Source organism: Cygnus atratus, chromosome 2, assembly GCF_013377495.2.
Source record: "Cygnus atratus isolate AKBS03 ecotype Queensland, Australia chromosome 2, CAtr_DNAZoo_HiC_assembly, whole genome shotgun sequence".
Lineage (NCBI taxonomy): Eukaryota > Metazoa > Chordata > Aves > Anseriformes > Anatidae > Cygnus > Cygnus atratus.
Window position 1 is genome coordinate 38,506,428 of NC_066363.1, and position 12,249 is coordinate 38,518,676.

Genomic DNA, 12,249 nt, shown 5'->3' on the forward strand with positions numbered 1-12,249 from the left:
TCCTCAGAAGGCTATAAACCCTCAGAGCAGTTCAATGTTGCACACAAGGTACAAAGTAGATGAAGGAGAGAAGCCGCCTATTTCCACCAGCGGAAAGTAGAGTATCAACCCAAGTGGGCCATTCATTTGGAACAGTAATTCAAGCAATTATCACAAAAGTGATTCATTGTCTTCATTACAGCCTTAAGCTATAAAAGGCAAGGAACCCGTTTTGGTAGATGAATGATTTTTCTCCAAATACTAACAGCTAAGTCAGGCTCAAAATTCGGTCCAAACTGAGGTACCATTTCTTCATTCTGCTGAAAACTATGTAGAAATTTTCTGACATACAATGTTCAAAATTATGTTAATAGGTTTAATAAATAGTTTTAAAAAGGCACAACACAGAAAGATAAAAGGTATTGTAGAATTAATGTGTCCCAGTGATGTATTTTTCTCTCCAGTAGTTTACTCATGATTACTACAACAAGCAAACAATCGTCACAACAACTATTTCCTAATATGAATTGAAATCAGGGTCCCAAAGTTAGAGAAATATATGAATTCATGAAATTATAGCATTCTTCTTGGAATGCAGTGATAGTTATAGAAGCCTTTTTCTTTAAATATACATTAGCCAGAGCAAGAAAAAAATACATACATTAAAGAAACCAGCCCATCACAGTTCCAGGAACAAGTTTTTTAAACAATTATTCTGGGCTGTAGAAGATCTCTAGATTTACAGAATGACAGCTTTACATCTCTGGCAAACCAAGTCAGTTTGGCTGTTTCAATAGCAAATATTTATTTAAATGAATTCTTTCACTATATATGTACTTTCTACATCTACTCATCAAAAGCATCCTAAACTTATCATGAAGGGGCCTGGCTTCTTATATGACTGTGACAGACCTCAACTTGACACATAATGGTATGTATACACCATCATGGCAATTTCTTTTTTTTTCTTTTCTTTTTTTTTTTTTCTTTTTTTTGCTTACCCATCATATCTTTTGCCTTCTTGAAATGTTTATACCACCTTCCAAATTCCTGACATTTTGCTGCTGAGACATTTGCATAGTAAGTGCTGTTCACAATGGAAGAAATCATACTCTGCGTGAAAAGGGGAGAAGAAAAAAATAATCTGTAATACAGAGCAGTACAAGTCAAAGCACAAATTATTTCAATTGTTGAAACCATTATATTTTTAGAGTTTGAGAACCATATTGCATTTTGATCCTGTTGTCCAAAACCTTTTAAAAAACTCATTAATTGAGCATAAAACCAAACCAAGGTTCATTATAAATGAGAGCAAAAAAAGCAGATGTACTAAGGGAAGAACAAAGTTATCGACCAAGAAATATCAGGCCATGGGATGGGCTCTGGATGGAAAATGCTAATTATGAAAGTGCCTTTTGTTTGTGCTATTTCTGCTTTTAAATTTGATTGACCCTTCATGTACCAACACAAGTTTACAGGCATACAAATGCTACACTGAGTCCAGATATGTAACGATGCCCAAGAAATCCATGCCCATTCCCTTTGTGCCACTTACATACAGAGCAGAACCTGGAAAATCACAGGACCAAAGTTTATCTGAATGTGTTATTGTTAGGGTAAAACAAAATGATTTCTAGAAGGATAAAATACACACATAACTACCTAAATCAAACCCAGACTTGCTTTTCCTAAAGAGGGCATTTTAAGTGATTCACAGAAAGAGGCATATGAAACTCTCATTGTCATATCTAATTCTGAATATTAGGTATAAAATAGACTAAAGGATGATAGAGATTTTCTTTTCCTCAAAGGTTCTCGAGATATCAAATAGCTACAGTGAGAAATTTACCTTCTGCTCAGTTTTAACCAATTTTAAAACAGTGGAATTTACAATGCCTAAAACTTTCAGTTCTAGTACATTCTTTTTAAAAAAATCAATTAAAACCAAGCCTTTCAAAATGAGGTGCTGCTCCAACATGAAAATTATATTTGGTTTATGATACATAAATAACAAAATTAGCAAATATAATTCCAATAGACTGAACTTTGCCACCCTTTAGATTTCTATGAGGAAAGTAGATACTTTTAGCTTAACTAGAGGAATCATCCAACATATTGAGAAAACAATAACATTCAAAAAGACAAAGCTTTGATTATTTTGTTTCTTTGCTATTCAGCATGTAACATTTAGCTATATTTGTGCTGTCATAAAATCAATGCACAGCATGAACTCTTTGTTAAAAAAATTGCAATAACCACTAGAAGAAACAGTTCGGAGTAAAAATGCAATAAATATTACTCTAAGTCTTCTCTTATAAGGCTAGTTCAGCTTCTGATTAAAAGGACCTTGATTATTGATCTTAGTGAAGTTCATTATAACCATTTGTTTTCTAACATTACCCAGTAACATGCTATTTGTAGAGTCTCAGAATTGCTAGAGTGAGGCAGTACTACTTACGCCAAATGTAGATACCCTTTACCCATCAGGTAGCTATTTTAGTGTTTCTCTGAATCACCAAAATTCTTACCATTCCTTGATATTAATCTGGCACTTCTGAAATTAACTATAAGCATTTTGCCAGTGATATAAAAGGAGATTGAAATCTTAATAGACTACTGCAACTTTAGCCTGAATGACCTGAACCAAGCTCAGCTGAACCCAATTTCAATTTCTAACATAATAGCAGTACCATTAACGTCTGCAGCTTACAAAATTATTGTTTAAGATCTTTTACAGATTAAACCACTTAAAACATGGGTACATGATATAAATTGTGTGATTAAAAAAAGCTTCTGTAGACCTGAACTGACAAATTATATGAATGTACAGTTATTGTATATGCAAAATTTGCAGATCTGCATGTGCAAAATGGGCAACTGCAACTTTCCCATATTTGCACGTATTTTGTGGATGGCATTTAGACTTCAAGGTGGTTTTCCTTTATTTTACTTTGTCTATCTCAGATGTCTTCTCCTGCCCAAGTAACTTTATTAAGCATGAAAACACGTAGATGGATAATAATTTTAATAAGTTACCTATTGCCTATGAACATGGTTGTCTAGGATTTCCTATTCCACCCTTCCATGTCATTTTACAAAGATATGCCAATGACATGGCAGTTTGTGATATCCCCTGCTTCTTCAGAAACAAATTTAATGCAGTTAATTTATTTTACAACCAAATAGGGGACTAGTCTGTTTAAATAACAGTGTTAGGAATTTCAGCTTCTTTGACACAATGTGAATCTGATACTCTGATGGCTAAATAGTGGGATTTTATTCTAAATCTTCAAAGTAGATAAAAAAAATCATAGACATTACCTACACATTTTAAAATGAAAATTATCTTGCTTTTTCTTTGAGAACACTCATGCAAACTTTCAAGTGGTATTACATACACTAAGAATCCTCATCAGGAAGAATCAATGATTTATTTACTAATTCACTGAAGGCAAAATTTTACAAGCCAGATAAAATATTACTATCTTGTTAACTCAGAAAATAACTTGACAACACTGCATTTCATTGTTTCTATTCCTTATATATTACCTTGTCATCAAATCTTCAGTCACATCAGTGCAGAGAGATGCACTTTGCTATAGAAATTCCTATATAATTCTTGTTGCTGTGTAATTCTTATATGTTTTAGTGACAGTCTATCTATACAGATGCCCACTATGCTTAGGGACTAAAACTGAATATAAAACCCTCCAAGTTAATGGTATTCAGAGATTTACACTCTAGACTAGAGGTACATTGTTTAACAAGTTTTCCTTATTTCCCCAGTCACATGTGAGGAGCTCCCAATGTCTGGCTTTAGGCTTATCAGTAATCAAAGTGGGCATGAGTGTATTTGAAGCATACTCAGGTACTACTGTACATAGGTATTGCTTATCTGTGAGCCCCAGAGGCAGACACTTTCCATGTACAAGGATGACGAATATAAATGCATCACACAAATATCAGGCATATTCAAATGCATCACATTCATCACTCATAATTTCATTTCTTTTTCACACGTCACCAAGAAAATTGATAGAATGCAAAAACTGGTCACAGATCCACAGTCTTAACACATCTCCTAGAAGTTTACCCTTGAAAGCAAGTTGCAAGACTTCAAGATCACAAATTTCCCTCTCTCACCTCCCTCCATCGCTCTCCCCAGACACGGCGCTTACAGTCCTGCTCTGAGAATCAGAAGATCTAGTCTGAAATGGTGCCACCTTCACAGAAATCCCACTATTCTGGAATGATACCATCTGCTGCAGCCCAAGTGCTCTTTTTTAGCCAAATAAGTTAATTATAATTAGGCATCCAACAACTGTGTGGAGGTAGAGGTAGAATTCGCTGCAAAGTTCAGCTGAGGTTCATTCCATGTAGCTTGAACCAAATCCCATTCTCTCGGGGATATTAAATATCAGAGAATTGAAAACTAGGCACCATAATTTCTCAAATAAGTTGGGGAACTCTCTGGGGAAAGACCTTAAATCTCAGCCAGAATTGCTTTCATATGCCCATCAAGTAAAAACTGATAAAACAGCAGCATCAGACACTTTTCATCTTGTGTCAGAAACTAATGCAAGGTGTGTCCTGCAAGCCAAGGGAAGGACCCATGCCTTTCATGCTGGCCAGTCACTTCAGCCACCAGCACAGGTGCTATGAGGGAGGCATTTGTGAGTCATTTCCTGTAGTACTGCTCTCAGACCAGGTGAAGCATTGTTCAATCATTGCTAAAAGTATACTGTTGTCCTTTTTGCAAAACAACAAAAACAATGTTAATCAGGTTAATTCAATCATCTAAACCAAAACTGTTCATGCTTTTCTGCCAAATCAACCAACCACAGCAAAATCTGTTATCAGTGATTGCTCAGCTTCCAGTCAAAAAAGCTTTTAACCCCCACAGTCCCAAAACTTCCCCCTAAATAACCTTAAAATTATTTTTATATGGGCAGAATGAGGTTGTTTTCATGCCTCATGAAGGGGTAGTTGGGCTGTAGTATTTACACAAAACAAATACATGCTAACTGACTTAGCAGAGAGGAACAGGCACAGCAGCTTCCTAAAACAACACGGCTGAATTAGATATTGGGGATTCCTGTGCAAATGAAGCATTTCCCTCAAAAGCAGCATTGTAACCCAAACTTATTTAGGCCTTCCAGGATGTTTAACTAGGAGGAGGGGAAAAAAAAAAAATCCAAGCGTTTTTGCAACTCATTCATCGGTGTTTAAAGCTTCAAGCCTGCTCAGTGGAAGGGGCAAGGGCTGCAACAACTTATTTACACAATTATCTAAATACGATTAAACAGCTGATGGACAAATATTAAACTGGAAAATGTATAGTCATTTCAGCTTAATGTAATCCTCTTTCTGTAAACACCCAAGATGATTTTTTTTCAACCAGAACAGTCCTGACATCTCATAAGCCTAAGGGTGAATAGCAAGAGATTGTTTTTGATAGTTATAAATATTCAAAAGACATGCAGACCATCTGCTTTCATAATACAGGTAAAGCAAGACTGAAATGGTGACTGCTGTATAAAAATGGTTCTTTTAACAAAGTCTTCCTCTCCTCGAAAACTATAAAGACAGATGTCAAAAACTGTTTACACAGGGTAATCAGGAGCGTGCAAAATGTAATATTCCTTTTACACACAGTGCTTGCTAAAGAGATTTTTTTTTTCTTTTTCTTCCCATCTGTGTGTTGCAACACATTTCTACAAGTTAAAAACATTTTTTCAAACAGAGATCTCATGAATACCCAAAAACATGCTATCTGGTTTCTGAATGCTAATTAATTTCAACTAAGGAATCTGATTTTTTTTTTCCTGTAGGAAGGAATGCATGCTTTTGAAATGGAGCACTTCAACAATAACAGCCACTGAAAACAGAACACCCCACAAGTTTAATTTTGCACGAGTTTGACACTGGCTATTTTCACAACTGTTTTGCATTCAAACCCGCATCTGCTAAATCTGGCTATAAGACAGGCAGGAGCTGTTCTCCTGCTTTTCAAATGAGATTTTATTTATGTTTTACTATTTATCAAGTTTTTCAGCATAAAGCCTTGTAACATCATAATGGTTTTGTCAAGTGATAAGTAGAAGGTACCTTGTCTTCCAAGCAGAATATGAACAGTGCTGCCCATAAACCTTACAGTCAATTTTCAGAGCTGAAACACTAATCTTGACAGTAACCTTTTAATGTATTATATTAATGGCAGAGAGGCGTTAAGCACCTTTTTTATAATTCTCAATAAAATGAACATTTACTGAACAATCTGTCAAACTAGTGGCTCCATTTTTTAAAGCCAAACTTTTAAGGCTCTATTCTATTTTCTCTTCCATAAATCCTCCACTTTACTTTACACCGGCAGGGCAGCACGTCCCAATTCTGCAATCCTAACACTCCTTAAAAAAAAAAATAAAAAAAATGCTACAAGCCTTTGTTCCTAGATCTAATTTGAATAGTGATAAAGTTGCAGAGCCGGACAGAACTTCAAGATTTGGGTGGGAGGAGAGATCTTTTCTCAAAGGACAGAGGAACTTTGTTTCCCCCATCCTAGCCGCTATCACTGGCTTTTGTTTGCGTAGAAATGGAAACATCAGTATTAATGCAAGCTGAACCCTTCGGAGTGTTTCTCAGAAGACTCTATGTTAACATTTTTCAGATAAGAATGAACATTCAAACCCCCAAACGGATAACACAAGATTACCCCAAATCAAAGATTTTAGCTTGTCTGAGCCTATGCCAGCCCACATACAGCAAGAACCCAACCAGGACAAAACATTGCTCCTAGTGCTCCAGTATGGCTGAGAACTATCACTTGCCACTTCAAGTAAAACCAGACCTATAGCTTTAATATATCCAGCCACTAGCTGTTTTGTTTTTGACAAGGAATCATGAAATTGCATATGAAGAAGTAAGTTAATTTTTTATTTTTACCTTGAACTATAACGAGCAACACAATGGATTTTGTTGATTCATGCCCTATAAACATGTAGAATAAGGAAAAAAAACACAGATGGACAGAGAAGAAAAAAACTTTTGTTTGTGCCTTTGGCATTGCACTTGGTTGGCTATCTGACCTCTATACTTCTGCCAGGGTCAGAAGAACTAAGGATCTGCATGGCAAATGCTGGTCATATAAGTTAAAACTGCCTACAGGCTGATTTCAAATGATGGCAGAAGCATTTATTCCAATACACAAGCACTTATTTTGTCCTTTCTCCTGTCCTTGCATAGCCTAAATTATCTCCTCTTTCTTTTCTACCTTATGTCTTCTCTAAGAATTCTAAATGTACATATTAATGCAATCATTAAGCTACATTGAACATAACGAGGGAAGATTATAAAACAAAAGGAACCTCAATAAGTCATATATAAACCTACACAAGAAGACCTGAAAATCAGAAGTGAGGATTCATCATCTGAAGAAACTGATCCTTGCACTTCACAATTTGGTAATGTAAATTCCCAGTTGCTGCACGATCGAACAGCATCCTCCCAGTATTTTCTGAGTATATCCCACTGACGGATATAAATAAAGATCAAACAAAAAGCTGATTTCCAGGATACTACAAAGCTTAAAAATTTAAAGAGCAAGAAAAATAGGTGAGAAATGTTAATTCAGATCTGAAGTACTTTATAACTGCTTTACAAGCTGTACGGCATAGTGGCCTAGACTTAAAAAAAAAAAAAATCATCACAATGCCAACCTTGATAGATAGGTGACACAGGACATTTCTGTCTTCACTGTCAGACGCCCTACATGAATCTTTATAATCATCCTGATTTTTATTGCACTCTGTTTGTAAATCATAGGTACTTAGTAACAAAAATATTTCTGGCTAAGCCTTTCCCAAACTCAATCTGGATAAAATATAAAATGCTAAATAATCAAAATTTAGTACGTTAATTCGCAGTTTACTTCACTGAATGAAAATGGCCCTTTAGTTTGGGGGGTGTTTTATTACAACTTCAGATTTTGATTCTGCAGTGCCTTTGCTGGAAAAGCTCTGAAACCAGAGAGCTTCACAGGTAAGGCAAGCACTATACAGTTTAGTCAGAAATCCGACTGAAAAAAGCTGTTCTGAAGTAACTAGATTTCTTTATACTACTGTTTTAGCTTAAATCTGAAATGCACATTTTCAAGGGACTGTCCCTGTTGCTCCCACTTTGGTGCCTATCATGAAGCCGTCTTGCAATACACTGGCAGTTTCTGCCAGATGAAGCTAAACCCAGAACCTGTGCTCCAACCTTGGGACCAGAGCTGAGCTTCTCCAGGGCAAGCTCCACCCTCCTCCCCAGTCCTGTAACGTGAAGACAGGGTCCTCTGCCCCAACCATCTCCCTCTCCAGGCTGCTGCTCCTATACTAGGCAGTGGCAGAGTGCACCGTGGTCAAGGCCAACCAGCATTTCTTGTACAAGAAAGAAGGCTGGGGTAGGTGGGGTTTTGGAGACCGCACAGACTGATCTGGTGGAAAACTGGAGTGAGATATACCTTCAGTCTCCCTCTTAAGTGATTGCTTTTACTTCCAACAATTCTGTTCCAGCCAGGTCAGAAAGCTTCTGACTTGTTTCCTACCTGGAAATGACAATCCTAATACAAATGTTTCAAAATGCTATTCTAATGCAAATGCTTTTTGTGACAGGTGACATTTTAGATCTATTAATGCATCAAATGGGCACATTAAAAAAATCCACAAAAATGAAACATACATTCTCTTGATACAGATGTGGGTAATTTCTCTACCTTCAACCAACCACAATGGTTGTTTTCTACTATGTTTTTTGTAAAAGGCTGCTCAAAATTGTTTAGCATTACCCACCACGTTAAAGAAGATTTCCTTGCTGGGAAATAGGACATAATTTTCAGCAAGTCTCTTCTCGGATTCCACTGTTCTGCTAGGCAAAGCATCAGATGTCTGGCATGAAGTTGAGCCCTAAGGCACAATGTCCAGACAAGAAGTCATCAGACTCAGTAGCACTAACAGTTGTCTTGCTGAATTTCTTATGGTGTTTAGGATAAGCCCTTTCTTTGATCTCTTTTCCTTTTCCTACACAAGATTTTGTAGATTTTTAAAGCCAAAAGGGACAATTTTGAGCATCTATTTGGACTCTACATAAAAACAGACCCTAGAAGTTCATCTAGCAATTTCTGAGTTCAGCTAAGTTACCTGTGGCTGAGCTAGAGCAAACATCCGATATTGATCTGAAGACTTCTTGTACTGGATCTTTCAACATGTCCCATGGTAATCTGTTTCACTAGATAAGTACTTTTTTTTTTTTTAAACATATGACTAGCTTTTAGCTTGAACTTTATTGATTTCAGCTCCTAGTCAGTGCATCTCTTATGTCTCTGATTGCTTGCTTAAATACCCCTCTAGTGACAAATGTAACATCCCCTGCCTATCCTTCGTTTAAATGGTTAAGTGTCAGATTTATTGTTTCAGGCCTCATACCTCTTTATGAGCCACCTGTACTTCTGATTAGTCTTAATCATATAGACCCCAATTCTATGAGGATATTTACCCTGCCAAAAAGCACATGAACAAGCTTCTTTGTCCAGGGAAAATATGTAAAGAATTATCATGAGAAAAAGGAGTTATAGAATGAAATTTGCTATGGATTCTTTACTTCTGCTAAACAAAATCATATGCAAGTGACATTTTAAGCAGCTGTGTTAGACAAGATACTAGTTTCTTCTGCATTGTTGACTTTCATTGTTAAGAGTTTGTGAAAAGTCTAGATGCTCTGAAGAGTTCATAAAAAGATGTAAAACTCAACAATCTTGGAAGAAAAATGTTCCAGCTAGCTTTCTGTGTGGAATAGGCATGTGCACTTTGAGGTTCTACCCGTTTGAAAATCATCTTAATTATCACTCAGATTAAAATGTAGCTAGATGAGGTTTTGCACACAAAGCTACTCCTTACAAAATGTGTAGAACAGTGCACACAGCTTTAAAGGCTTGGGGACATTCTAGCTGGCAAGTATATGTTAGTGAGATTTTATTGTGATACATACAAAATCCCACAATTCTGGGAGAATTTAGATATACTGACTTAAACACAGATGCTAGGTAAAATTCAAAGAGATGAACTCTCTTCTCCATCTCTAGAAAGGATATATACACTGATGTCCTTCACACGTCTCTGTTTTTTTATCATCACAAAATCCATCCTTCTCTATGACAGTTTGCTAAAACTTATCAAATCCTTTGGAAAGGTGGCAAAGCCAGGAATAGGTTATGCTTTAGGACAGTTTCCCCCTCACCCAGCACATAGGTAAATTTAGGTAATTGTTCTTCACAAGCTTACGAAACAACTGCAACTCTCAGTGTAGGAAACCTTAGTTCTTAAAAAAAAAAAAGAGAGAGATGTAAGAGACGTGCATATATGAAGAGAGTCAAGTCTTTCATGTGCTCCCACCCCTGGGGAACAGAACTTTTTCTTTTTGACTCATTTATTCCATGTCTTGGAGTGAGGCAGGTCTGAGGCTGTTGATGTCCTGAAAAACCTGTCCTCTGATAGCTGCTGCAAGGCACCAGAGGAATCTGATACTGTTTGTGTTGTTCTTAAAGAAGTGTCCAAGGAAAGGGAGACAAAGCTCACCCTTGCCTTAGGTTTTCCTACTGTGTCTCTTGGAAATAAATAGAAAGAACGCAATTATTAATTAAAAAAAGAAAAGGGGGGAGGAGGGAAGGGAGCAAGCTTTGAGAGTTTTGCTCAGGGTCTTTTTGAGAAACATAGCTCTTCTAAGTTGTGATTAGAGCCAAGAACTGCACGAGTCTGGTCTGACAAGGTGAGAGGTGCTCATCTCTTGGCACCACCTCTCAATGAGTGGGTCCTGCCTTGCTTTCATTCTTATCTGGTAAAAGTTTATTATAAATTCAAGTAATCTTCTCCAGACAAATCTTTATGCCTACATCACCATTTGCCCTGATGCAGATGTACCTCGGCTTTAAATCTGCTGACAGCACTGCTACAGCACCTACAGAATTTGCTCAGCTTTCGGGTAGGTTTTATAACCGCACTGATATCCATGCCTCCCACCACTGCTAGTAATAACTGAACCAGTCGGGGAAGGTCTCCGCAAACCCATCGCAGCAGTGATTAAGACCTAAACATACGTATCTACTTGCCCTTTAAATAGAAGGCTTAATTGGCGATGTGGATAGCAGTTTCCTAATGGACAGAAATTAAACTCCATTTAATTCCTGAGCAGACACTTCCAGTGCACAAGGTTTACCACACATTTGGAGCGGGGAGGGGGGGAGGAAGGAACGAGCCGCATACACGACTCTCCCTACCTCTGACAATCACTGAGGAAAAGCAACATGAGGACCAGAATGGCATAAGTGTGGCAGGTGTGAATTGACCTGCACTGGCAAAGCTGCGAGCTGGGAAACTTGCAAATCACATGGTTGTGCAATACTTGGCTCCAGTCAGTGCTATCATGTTCTTTTTTAAAAAAAATAAATAATAAAAAAAAATCTTAAAGACATGTACATCAAGTTAAGGGATTAACTGTCAACCGACATTACCGAAACAGAGACAATATATTTCTTTATTGTTAATGAAATTCAGTTAAAAGTGAAGGAAGTGATAAAGAAAGTACTGTTTTGTAATGTATTTTACATAAGAACGTAATATAGAAAGGGAAGTGCAATTAAATCTTAATGTGGACTTTTTTATTTTTAGTTTATCATCTGGTTTACATTTTGAGCCCCTCTGCAGCAGTAAATTATACTGGCATTTCTTAGGGAATAGCTGCCATGTTAATTTAGTTTAATAAAATAACTGACAGAGAAAAGGGGGAAAAGAAGCAAGAAGAGACAGTACCCCGCCCCCCCCCCCCCCATCCATACTCTCCTTATCTTTAGCTAAGTATTCAAATGCTTTCTATATGAATTGTCCGTGGTCCAACTCCAGCACCATGTAATAATACAATACATTACAACACAGTACAATACAATCTCGGATTTCTGTAGCGCCCTTCATGCAAGCATCCCAGGGTGCTTTACAATCATTATGAGTTAAAATTAAAACTGAAGCACATACAATTCCTAATAGAATCATTTTAAAAATGCTAAACAGAACAAATAACTTTTAAGTCTAGATTTAAAAGTCCCAACAGCCAGAGCTTTCCTTACTTCAATTGGCAATGAGCTCCAAAGTTAGGGAGCAAAGCGACTAAAGGCTCTCTCATGTTATGTTAAAGGATCTCTCATGTTGTTTATACTTGTGCAGTACTCTGCAGCCAACAATTTGC

General features: G+C 37.0%; 1 protein-coding gene across 8 annotated transcripts in view; it reads right to left on the reverse strand.

Annotated features, from left to right (window-relative positions):
• The window catches only part of SATB1 (SATB homeobox 1), a 93,451-nt gene that overhangs the window by 46,005 nt on the left and 35,197 nt on the right, over positions 1-12,249 (reverse strand). For all 8 annotated transcript variants that reach the window (XM_050708954.1, XM_050708953.1, XM_050708950.1 and 5 more), the window contains one exon: positions 981-1,092. In XM_050708954.1, the coding sequence (XP_050564911.1) occupies positions 981-1,092 (112 nt within the window). The remainder of the gene's footprint in view (positions 1-980; positions 1,093-12,249) is intronic.